Source organism: Sminthopsis crassicaudata, chromosome 1 (assembly GCF_048593235.1).
Source record: "Sminthopsis crassicaudata isolate SCR6 chromosome 1, ASM4859323v1, whole genome shotgun sequence".
Taxonomy (NCBI): Eukaryota; Metazoa; Chordata; class Mammalia; order Dasyuromorphia; family Dasyuridae; genus Sminthopsis; species Sminthopsis crassicaudata.
Window position 1 is genome coordinate 349,125,227 of NC_133617.1, and position 12,166 is coordinate 349,137,392.

Below are 12,166 nucleotides of genomic sequence, written 5' to 3' on the forward strand. Positions count from 1 at the left end.
AAATTCTCTTCTCTGTCTCCAATCCGAGGCGCCCAGGAGCAGTCCCTGCCTAGCCCATCCCTTGGCCTCTCTTTCTCAGTGGACTCCCTCTCTTCCACCATTCTCTCGGGCCCCTTGGGCTACCAGCGGCTTGGAGCTGAGGACCAGGGGGCGGGGTCTCTCGGCCGGTATCCCCGCCCTTCACTCCTTCTTCCCTCCCTTTCCCTTCTCCCTCGCCCCCCACCTCCTCCACCCAGACAATGTGCCGGGTTAGCGTCCGGCTTTCGTTTGAACTTGGCATCGCTCGGCCCCCGATGCCGTAGTGACTGAGGGGAGTCTGAGCTCTCAGGGTTCAGACGCCGGGGAATACTGAAGACCGCGCGCACCTCGCAGCGGCTGGAGCCTTTGGCAGCGGAGTTCCCTCCCTGGAGCCATGTCCCAGCGCTTTGTAGTGACCCCAGCTGCGGGAGGGCTGGTAGAGCCGAGGGCTCAGAGCGGCGGCGCCACCGAGCCAGAGCGCAGCGGCCGAAGCAGTCTGCGCCCCAGCCCTCGCCCCAGCCCGCGCCCCAGCCCGCGCCCCAGCCCCAGTCCCAGTCCGCGTCCAGAGGCGCGACTGGCTGGCGAGAAGGTCCCCCCAGAGCTGGGGACGAAGGTAGCCAAGGATGATGCGTTGCCTATCCTGCACTACTGTCGGGAACCCAGTAGATACGGTAGGTGCCCCGCTATCCACGACCTCTGATTGTCGCTTCTGGCACAAATCACCCCAAACTTCAGTGCATTTTCCTACAGACCTTTGTTTGGTATTACGGGCGTATTATTACCCCAGTTTCCCGGGGTTGGGTTTGAGTGGTGCAATCAGGAAGGGGCAGGGAATCTCCAATAATTAACCCAAGAGCTCTCAGGATGAGGAGACCTTTCCACACTCCCTCCTGGTCCCGTTAACTCCCTTTCCTTATTCTATCCACTCCAATCTTTCCGGCAATGCTGATTCTAACAAGCCAAGAAGCTGAAAAGTGGCCCTCTTGGCTTTTCTCGGAACCTTAAAGTCCAGTATCAGCTTGGAAAAAGTTGCCCAGTAGTGGGAATTCCTTTCCGAGGGCAGTGCTGGATGATTCCCTGGGGGCCTCCCAGGAGAAAAACAAAGAGCTGTCCCCTGGTGGGGTGTTTATGGATCCCGGGCTTTTTGCGGCTCGTAACACTTGCTCCACAGACGCTGGGCTAAATTCAAGCAGCAGTCCAAATAATAGACTTCTTTGAACGTTGCTTTCTGTTTCTCGCAAGCCAGACGAGTATTAAGAACCTTCAGTCAAGTGTTTAGATAGTAGTAATCGTGGTCTGCAGAGTTGAAGTCGGGACTATTATAGTACTGACAAGTTTGGCGTCCTTGAGATTTATTCACTGGCATTGACTGGACAATTTATCTGTATTGGCATGATCTGGCTACTTCTGTACTACTGGTGAAAGTTAAGCTTTAATCATTCATAAACTTGCCCCTTATCTACATCTCTTGCCACCCAAGACATCCTTTCCTTACCTCAGAGTTCCATCCGTGCATTGTGAATACCGCCTACTAGCCACCCGCTCTCTTCCGGGTGCATTTCAGTACTGTTGATCTTGTTTCAAGAAATCATGTGATTAGAGCCACGGTCGTCTCCAAGGTTGCTTCTTAGTCCTGTCGTGACAGCAGCCTGTCTACTTCCTACTGGCAGCGTTCCCATTGTAACTGGAAAGGCAGGGAAGTCGAATTTATCTCGGAAATTGGACTTTCCTCCTTACTTTTTTAAGAAGAGGGAAAGAGGAAGGATGCTTAGTCAGTGATAGATGTGTCCTGGTTCTTTAGCCTTATTTTCCCATGAAATTCTGAAGTTTTAATACCAAAATGAAAATCAGACCAGAAATGTGATGACTGCCTGAGGACCTTTTCTCAGAATAATGCTTTTAAGCGCATAAAATAAAATATATAGGATTACAAAGGAACCAATTATGTTGAAATACAGTTAGCAACATTTTGGGAAAACCTTCTTACACCCATGTTAAGAACACTTGATCCAATTCATCTTTTTCTCCAGGCAGCCCATGAGATTTTTTTGCTCAAGAGAATATGTGGCCTAAATAGGGACTATAACCAAATCTTTTAACCCACTCCCCTCTCCCCTCCTTCCACTCAGTACCCCAACCTTCTCTCGATTATGCCAGGCTACCTGGAAAGAGGCTGGACTTCCACTCCTTCCAGGTGTCCCTGTCTAGAAGAGCTCCTTTTGAGGAAGATGAATTATTGAAATAATCTGCCGTCCAAAGTGTTTTTTCCGCTGTTTTTATTATACATACAGTTTGAAACTTTGAAGAAAAAAAAAAAAAAGCATTCTTTTGTCTGTTATTATTTTCTTCTGTGGTAATAGTTTTAGCCCAAGTAGATGAAAAACTAAGTGCTGAATATAAGGGAGGAAATGTCTCTTTTCCTTCTAATGAAGTTCTTAAAGCTCTTTTTGTGTGTAATGGATCCTTCTGTCAGTCTGGTGAAGCCTATAGACTATGTTGAAGAATAGTGTTTTTAAGTTCATAAAATAAAGCATTTAAGATTAAAAAGGAAACCAATTACATTGGCATGTATTTATCAAATGTTTTCTTTTAAATCAAGTTTCTGGACTTCAGGTTAAGAAACTCAAGATCTGTAATAATCTCTCATAGACAAAGCTGAAAAGAGTTCTAACCATGAAGTGGACCAAAGATCCTAAATTTAAAGCTTCAGTGTACTCTCAATGTTACCTAGTCCAATTTTCATTTTATACATGAAGGAACTGAGTGAGGCCTTGAGACTTTGAGGGATTTATCTAAGATTTCAAGGATGATAAATACCAAAGCAAAGAATTTCAACTCAGGTCCTGATTCCAAATACAGGTCTTTTAGGGGTTATTAATCTAGTATTTTGTGGAGAAGATTTTTCTCTCTATGTAATTTATATACTACAGATGGGGGATTGATTTAATTTGGAAAATGTCTCTAGTTAACACCTGAGTAGTGTTTTGAAAGCAGCTACAGATACTATGAAGTGAAGTTAAGGAGAGAAGTTAGTAGCAATCTGAAAAAAAATTATATATGTGTGTATATATATATTCAATGAGTTAAAGCCAGAAGGGATTTTAGAGGTCATCTTTGTCTTATCCCCTCTTTATACAGAGGAGAAAACTGAGGCCCAGAGAGATTAATTTGCCATCAGTCACACAGATAGTAAATACCAAAGGTGGTATTGTTTATTTTCCAGGCTTGAAATTCATGGGATTTGACTTGTCCTATAGGACTTTACAATATAATTATTTAAATCACCTCAAAAGGGAAATCTAATTAGTGGAGGATAGGGAGGGAAAATTTCTGATTATAGGAGACTGCCAAATGATAAGGCTATGAGGGGGCAGCTAGGTGGTGCAATGGAGTTCAAATCTGGTCTCAGACACTTAACACTTCCTAGTTGTGTGACCCTGGGCAAGTCACTTAACCCCAGCCTCAAAAAAAAAAATGATAAGGCTATGATCTGTCCAGTCTTTAGTTTCCTTGAAGAGCAGGAGAGCTTTTTTTCTTTTTTTTTTTCATATAGTATGGCAAATTAATTTAAGACAAAGTATTGATTTTAAAGTTAAACATGCAGATTCCATTTTCATGAAGCTGATTCTTATTGGAAATGAGTTCTCTAAGATGATTTCCTGACTTTCAGTGGTTTACTTGGTCTGGAGACATGTATCCCAAATGAGGAGCTAAGGAAGGACCTTAGGTCTAAAGCAAAGCCAAAATGCCAATTGTAATTTAAACCAATGGGGTTTGTAAGCATATTGATGAGGAAGAATCCCTGAAGGGTAGTAAAGGAAGAAGTGGGGAGAGACAAAGAGACAGAGAGAACAGAGAAAGGCCTGGGGGAGGGAGGGAGGGAGGGAGAGAGAGAGAGAGAGAGAGAGAGAGAGAGAGAGAGAGAGAGAGAGAGAGAGAGAGAGAGAGAGAGAGAGAGAGTGAGAGAGAGAAGAAGAAGAAGAAGAAGAAGAAGAAGAAGAAGAAGAAGAAGAAGAAGAAGAAGAAGAAGAAGAAGAAGAAGAAGAAGGAAAAGAAGAAGAAGAAGAAAGAAGAAGAAGAAGAAGAAAGAAGAAGAAGAAGAAGAAAGAAGAGAAGAAGAAGAAGAAGAAGAAGAAGGAAAAGAAGAAGAAGAAGAAGAAGAAGAAGAAGAAGAAGAAGAAGAAGAAGAAGAAGAAGAAGAAGAAGAAGAAGAAGAAGAAGAAGAAGAAGAAGAAGAAAGAAGAAGAAGAAGAAGAAGAAGAAGAAGAAGAAGAAGAAGAAGAAGAAAGAAGAAGAAGAAGAAGAAGAAGAAGAAGAAGAAGAAGAAGAAGAAGAAGAAGAAGAAGAAGAAGAAGAAGAAGAAGAAGAAGAAGAAGAAGAAGAAGAAGAAGAAGAAGAAGAAGAAGAAGAAGAAGAAGAAAGAAGAAAGAAGGAAGAAGAAGAAAGAAGAAAGAAGGAAGGGAAGGAGGAAAGGAAGGATCCAGGGAGACCTAGAAAGGCAGAAAAAGAGAAGGTGCAATAGAGAGAAGGTGATTACTAGAACAAGGACTTAAAAGGAGAGAGGAAGGAATGTGGCAAAAGTATATGGTTGATAGAATTCATTATCTTTTCCCCTAAATGATTTTCCTCATCTACCCCCATCTTCTCTATTACTATAGCAGACAACACCATCTGCCAATCCTTAGGCTTCCAGACTAGGTGTCATCCTGAACTGCTCACAATCTCTCAACCTCTATATCCAAGCTGTTGCCAAGGTCTGCTGATTTCATCTTTGCAATATCTCTCCTATAGTTCCTTCCCCCTTCTTTACTTTGACATTGCTACCACTATAGTGCAGGCTCCAGGCATTTTCTCTGACTGCCCACCATGGTTGGTACATTATCTTCTCCACTCTCAATCAATACTGACTTCCCTGATTTTAAGTTCCAACTAAATCCAACTAAAATTCATTAAAATTCCCAAGTGAAATGTGTTGCTTACAAAAGCAATGGCTTATTTCTCACTAGAGACCTTTAAGTGAAGTCATCTAGCAATGACCACTTATCATGAATTTTATAGAGAGTTTCTTATACAAGTATTCTTTTATACAGGTATTCTCTGAGATCTTTTGAACTTTAATATTCTGACTCTTTACCCTCAATCTTCATTCATTTATTCATTCAGTAAACATTTATGAAACACCTATAAGATACCAGGTATTGTACTAGGCACTGAAGATATGAAGACAAAAACAAAAGTAGTTTATATTCTATGTTGGGAGAGGGACTGGAAAGCATGGGGGTTTTTTGTTTGTTTTGTTTTGTTTTTTGAGGAGGATACTAGCAATTGGGAGAATCAGGTGGCACTTTAGTTGAACCTTAGAAGAAACTGAGGGTTCCAAGTTGTGGAGAAGGTGTATATTCCAAGAATGAGAGAAAATTACTGCCAAAGCATGCAGGCAAGTGATGGGATGTCAAGTACAAATAATAATCAGTAGGCCAGTTTTCCTGGAATATAGAGAATCGAAAGGAAAAGAAAGCACATAAAGTAGTCAGTCTAGAGCTAGATTGTAAGGGGCTTTAAATGCCAAAAAAGCACATTATACTTTATTGTAGAAGCAGTAGGTAGCTACTGATGCTTCTTTTTGTTTTAAATTTTATGTTATTCTTAACTTAAGAAATTAAACAAGCATTTTCATAACATCGTAAAATGGGCAAGGGGGAGATGATTGAAAATGAAACTGCAAATCTATTATGTACAATTTGCTTTTCTTTATAAATATGGAATAAAATGATTATATAACTTCCCCCCCCTTCTTTTTATTCCCTCTCCCCACTAGAGATGCCCACTGATAAGGTCCCCAGTAGCTGGATAAGTTAGTTAGAGAGGAACTGGAGAATTGATGGAATTGCTCCTTGGGGCAGGCAGGGAAAAGCCCTGGTAGAAATCAGTTTTAGTCCCACCCTCTGTGGAGGTTGTTGGTAGCTCTGCCTTGTTATGTCCAGTCAGAAATCTGAATTGTGTCAGATTCCTAAGGTTGAATTTTCCCTATAAATCTGTCCCTGGCTAAAGCCATCATTATCAAATCTATCTTGGGGTAATAGCCTACCATAGTACTTTCCCTTCCCTTTTCCCCCATGCTACTTGGTATCTCTCTTCTCACCCTCCCCACCATGGTTCATGGTGTCTTTCTCCTTACAGCTAACTCTTTTAGTGTGCTAAATATCTTTTGCTATTTAGCCTGCCAGCTAAGAGCATGCTCCAACCCCATGAGGTATTCCCTTTCTCTTGGCTAATTGTGGATTCCATTATGGAACTTGTCTTTTCCATCATTAATTTTACTTAAAATATTAGCTTTTTATTTTCAAAATATAGGCAAAGATAGTTTTCAACATTCACTTTTGCAAAACCTTCCATCATTAATTGTTCAACAATAACAAAAACACCCTTTCCTTGCTGACTATATGCTCTCCCAATTAATTTCATATTCATCATTCCTGGTGTCTATTGGATCTCTTCATTTTGTCTGTAATCTCTTTTCCTAAATAAACCTACCTTGGCCATTGTGAATTTTTCACATAACTGAACTCAATATTTGGTGTTCACAACAATCTCATCATTTGATGCTAAACCCCAAATACATCATTTGGAACCAAGAATTGCTCTCCTAAATCACATCGGCTACCATAAGATACAAATGTGTGTGTGTGTGTGTGTGTGTGTGTGTGTGTGTGTGTGTGTTCTATACTCATTTCTATTTATCAGTTTTTTCTCTGGATACATGTAGCATCTTCCTTAATCAGTTTTTATAATTAATCTGGGTTTTTATAATAGCCAAATGACTTAGTTACTCCAACTTATTCTTAAAACCATATTGTTGTTACTGATGCTTTTCAAGCAAGAGAATGACATGGTGAGACTTGTGCTTTAGAAATGTCAATTTGGCATTTCCATGAGGATGGATCATCTAAAGGAGAATTTTAGAATAGTTCAGTCAAGAGCTGAAAAGAGCTGACTGAGCAGAGAGAAGGGTTTTAGACTTGGATGTAGAGTCAACTTGGCAATTGATTGGACATGAAATTTGTAGTTAAGGGAAGGTGGAGGTTGAATCATTAGCTGTAAATAGGAGGCATTGGAATATAATTTGAAGCCTGTATTGAGAGGAGAAATTTTAGAATAGTTGCTATGGAAAATATGATAGGGAACGGAGAAGAGTATTCTATTCTATTTCTTGCTTTTTTTCATAAATTGTTCACCTAGTGAGGCACCATTAGTTAGTAGTAAGTGAAGTCATCTTGATAATCATACTTTCTCCAATAATAATCAGCAGCCTAGAAGTAGGGGTATAAAAAATAAGATGATACAAACAAGAAGCTGTCAATAATAAAGACTCAAGATTTCATGTATCCTTCTCTTTTTCTGTTCTATTTTGTATAAGGAGATGCTCATTTAATTTGGTGCTTATTTAGAATAAAGTAAAAGAAATTTTCAAAAAAAAATCATAATGCAAGACTACTCAAGAATAAGTTTTTATTAGGTTAGGAAGTTTAGAAAGTTAGGGGAAATAAAGGCTTCCAGATTTCCAGCTAGTGAACAATAAAACTGGAAGAAAAATAAGCTTTGGACTATGCATAGAGGCAAGTGAAGCCAGAAGAGGAATAATGTATTGGGAGAGTGGGACTTGGTCAAAGACCTGGAAGTCATGATGGAGGACAAAGAATAGATTTAATACGAATGAGAAACTGTAAAAAGTATAGAAGGAATATCTTTCAGTAAAGAGAGTTGAAAAGACAGTACTGTCCTTGGGGAAAAACCAGATTCCCTATTAAAGTGAGTAGATGGAAGGGAGTATTGACTGAAAAATTCAAGAAACTATTGAGCTGGGACTCCAGAGGCCAAATTGGAATGAACTAAGAGATGGGACTGTCTGGATTGATTTGCAACTGTCCAAAATAAGGATGAGGAGTCAGGCTTTAGTACTTCAAAATCAAACCTGTGCAATGGGAACTGGCCTTAGTCAGCCAGCCCAACTCAAATAATAGAGATTTGAGGAAGTTGACTTGTCCCAAACTTCAAAATTTGAGGAGGGAGGGAAGTATAGCTTAGTAGAAAAAAATAATGGATTTGGAATCAGAGAACTAAATTAAATTCTTGCTTCTGATCAGGTTGTCTGTATGTGTTCTTGAGCCCATTCCTTGGGCTTCTGTTTTTGTATATGGAAAATGAAAATGGTTCTACCACTCACACTATAGTCTTCTCTAAAGTCTCTTCTCCTTTTATTATCTATTAATATGAAATATCTGTATTGTGGAGTGTGTCTGCAAGGGATCTCAGCCTCAATCTGTGCTTTTGCATCTTCTCTTTTTCTTCCCTGTGGGTCTTCCAAGTTAAAAAGTCAGACTGAACAAATCTTTTTTTTTTTCTTTTGCTTAGTTTCTCCCTTTGTAAAATGAAGATAATATTAATAATTCTATACAAATCAGGTGAGTAGATAAATACTCAGATGGCACAGTGGAAAGAGCACTAGACTTGGAATCAGGAAAACTCTTCTTCTTGAGTCCAAACCAGCCTCACACTAAACTAGTTACATAACCCCTGAGGAAATCACTTAACCCTGTTTGCCCCAGTTTCATCATCTGTAAAATGAGCTGAAGAAGAAAATGGCAAACTACTCCAGTATTTTTGCCAAGAAAACCCCAGATGGAGTCATGAAGAGTTGAACACAAATGAAATAACTAGACAGCAATATCTACCTATAGCTTACTTATTCAAATGAGGATAATCCAATAAGGTAGATTTGTACTAATCTTAAAGAAAAATCCCTAGGTTTTATTTTGCTTGAAAGAGTGTGATTGGCATTGATTTAGAAAGAGGTAGGTCAAAGTTTTCTCCTCTCTAACACATATTGGCTGTGTGACCTTGAACAAGTCATGAAATCTCTTATTGCCCCAGGCAAGTCTCTAAATTACCAGTTGGGGAGCAATTTCTAATCTGTATTAGTAGAGGAAATGTCTCTGGACATTCTCTAAATCACTGAAATCACAATTTTAGACCCCCCCTTTTTTTTTCCACAAATGATAGTAAAACAACTGGTTGGTAATATAATTCTTTCAGTATTCATCATTGCTAATGAAATAACTTTTCCTTTGTTTGTCCATATAAACCATGGAGACAAACAAGTGAATTTAGGGATTTAGAAACAAGTTGTTCCACATATATTGTATCTAGGTTATGCTGTAACACATGTAAAATGTATGGGATTGCCTGTCATCTAGGGGAGGGAGTAGAGGGAGGGAGGGGAAAATTTGGAAAAATTAATATAAGGGATAATGTTATAAAAAAATTACTCATGCATATGTACTGTCAAAAAATTTATAATTATAAAAATTTTTTTAATTAAAAAATAAAATAAAATAAAATAACTGTAGACCAAAAAAAAGAAAGAAAAAGAAAGAAAGAAAGAAACAAGTTGTTCATCTAGCACAGACCTGATGATATAAATTAAACTTGAGATTCAAGTACTAGGTTAAGTATCTAAAGTCCTTGAATGTATTTTTTCTTTGTCTCTCCCTGTATTATGGATACAAAAAGTTCAGGAAATGGAAATAAATAATTTTCTGGTAGGGTTATAAATTAGTTTTTCTTGTAATCATGTATAAAAATTTCCTTATGAATGTAAAATGTCATAAATGTGAACTCAGCAATATGCAATAGCAGTAATACTCAGTTTAGAACCCCAGATTTGAACCTATGCTTAAATATTAAGTGCTTACTATGTGCCAAGCACTGTGCTAAGCTCTAGGAAAAGAAATAGAAAAATCAAGACAATCCTTGCTGTGTAGGAGCTTATTCTCTAATTGGGAGAAATAACATCTAAAAGAAAATTTAGTGCAGGACAGATGATAAGGCCTGTGTCCATAGGTTGTAACTTTAGATGATAGTGATATTCAGTTTGGAGTCAGACAACCCAGGTTTCTCACCTGTCAATGCCATATGACCTTTGGGCCTGTTTTCTCATCTGCAAAATATGTGTTGAACTGATTGTCTCCAAAGAACTTTGACTTTTCAGATGAGTCTGTGCTCTTCTCTATTCCTTCTCTCACTTTAGGCCTTTTTCTCTGTAGAGATTCTTTTTTTTTAAAGCTTTTTATTTTCAAAACATATGCATACATAATTTTCAACATTCACCCTTGCAAAACCTTGTGTTCCAAATTTTTTTCTCATTCCCCCAGACAGAAAACAATCCAATATATATTAAACTTGGGCATTTCTTCTATACATATTTTCTGTGGAGATTCTTTTTATATTATTATTAAAACATATGCATAGATAATTTTAACAGGAAACAATCAATTTTTAACAGAAAACAGAAAATCAATCAATTTTTAACAGAAAACAGAAAACAATCCAATATATGTTAAACTTGTGCATTTCTTCTATACATATTTTTAATACTAACTCTTGCAAAACCTTGTGTTCCAAATTTTCCTCCCCTCCTTCCCCTCTTGTCCCAGATGGCAAGTAATCTATGTTAAACATCTTAAAGCATATGTTAAAAATCCAATATATGTATACATATTTATACAATTATCATGCTTCACAAGAAAAATCAGACCAAAAAGGAAAAAAAGTGAGAAAGAAAACAAAATTCAACAAACAGCAAGAAGTAAGAATGCTATGTTGTGTTTTACATTCAGTCCCCACAGTCCTCTCTCTGAGTATATATGGCTCTGTTCATCACAAAACCATTGGAACTGGTCTGAGTCCTCTCATTGTTGAAAAGAGCCACATTCCTCAGAATTGATCATCACATAATCTTGCTATTGACAATAATCTCCTGGGTCTGGTTACTTCACTCAGCTTCAGTTCATGTAAGTCTCTCCAGGCCTCTCTGGAATCATTCTACTGATCATTTCTTATAGAACAACAATATTCTATAACATTCATATATTATAACTTATTCAGCCATTCTCCAACTGATTGGCATCCCACTCTGTTTATAGATTCTTGCCACTACAAAAAAGGCTGTGTGGAGATTCTTTAAAAAAACATTTTGACATACTTAACTTTTGTCTTTTGATTTCCTCATGTCTATTGGATGGGAGACTAAATTTTTACCAAAGGGTAAAACATGCTTGGGTCTACTCCCTCTTTGCTCTTCTGTGATCCTATCCTTATCTCATTCAGGTCTCCAGTGCTTAACTTCTGTGAATTCTGCTCCTCCTTGTTTCTTTTCTTTTCTTTTTTTTAATTGAACTTTCTTATTTTCAAAACATATGCAAAGATAAATTTTCAACATTGACCCTTGAAAAATGTTGTGTTCCCATTTTCTTCCTTGTTTCTTTTCAACAATGAAGTGATTCTAGGCAATCCTAATAGAGTTGTGATGGAAAGTGCCATCCCCTTCTGGAGAGAGAAGTTTGGAAAATTAATGTGGATCAAAGCATAGTGTTTTCACTATTTTTGTTATTAGATTTTTTCTTTCTAATTTTTTTCCTTTTTGATCTGATTTTTCTTGCTCAGCATGATGAATGTGAAAATATGTTTAGAAGAATTGAACATGTTTAACTTTATATCAGATTGCTTGTGTCTGGGGGAAGAGGAAGAGGGAGAGTGGGAGAAAAATTTGGAACATAAGGTTAGGCAAAAGTGAATGTTGAAAATTATTATTAATTTTTTTTTTGCTGAGACAATTGGGGTTAAATGACTTGCCCAGGGTCACACAGCTGGGAAGTATTAAGTGTCTGAAACCAGATTTGAACTGAGGTCCTCTGACTTCAGGGCTGGTGCTCTATCCACCTAGCTGCCCCTTAAAAATTATTTTTGTTTGTATTTGAAAAAATAAAATACTTTAAAGAAAGAAATCTGTTCTTCAGAAAAGTTCTGTTATTATTTATTATTATTATTATTCTAGCCCAATCCATCATTCTTTTTTTTTGTATTCTATTCATTATGCCATTTACTTTCTTTCACATTTAATTTTGACCTTAAATTATAGAATCAATTTACAGCTTTATTCTTAATTAAATGAACGTATGGAAGCATCTAACTCATAAAGGGGGTACATATCAGGGCAATGAGTCCTTATCAACATGAAATTAAATCAGGAAGCTCACCCCTGCTGTTGTTGGAATTGTGTTCTAAAACATGTATTGAAATGTATGAATCC

General features: G+C 37.9%; 1 protein-coding gene across 1 annotated transcript in view; it reads left to right on the forward strand.

The window, feature by feature from the left end:
• The first annotated feature begins 255 nt into the window (after positions 1-255).
• Positions 256-12,166, forward strand: part of SLC12A7 (solute carrier family 12 member 7) — a 267,293-nt gene continuing 255,382 nt past the window's right edge. The window contains exon 1 of the mRNA XM_074279170.1: positions 256-689. Within this exon, the coding sequence (XP_074135271.1) occupies positions 413-689 (277 nt within the window). The 5' untranslated portion in view covers positions 256-412. The remainder of the gene's footprint in view (positions 690-12,166) is intronic.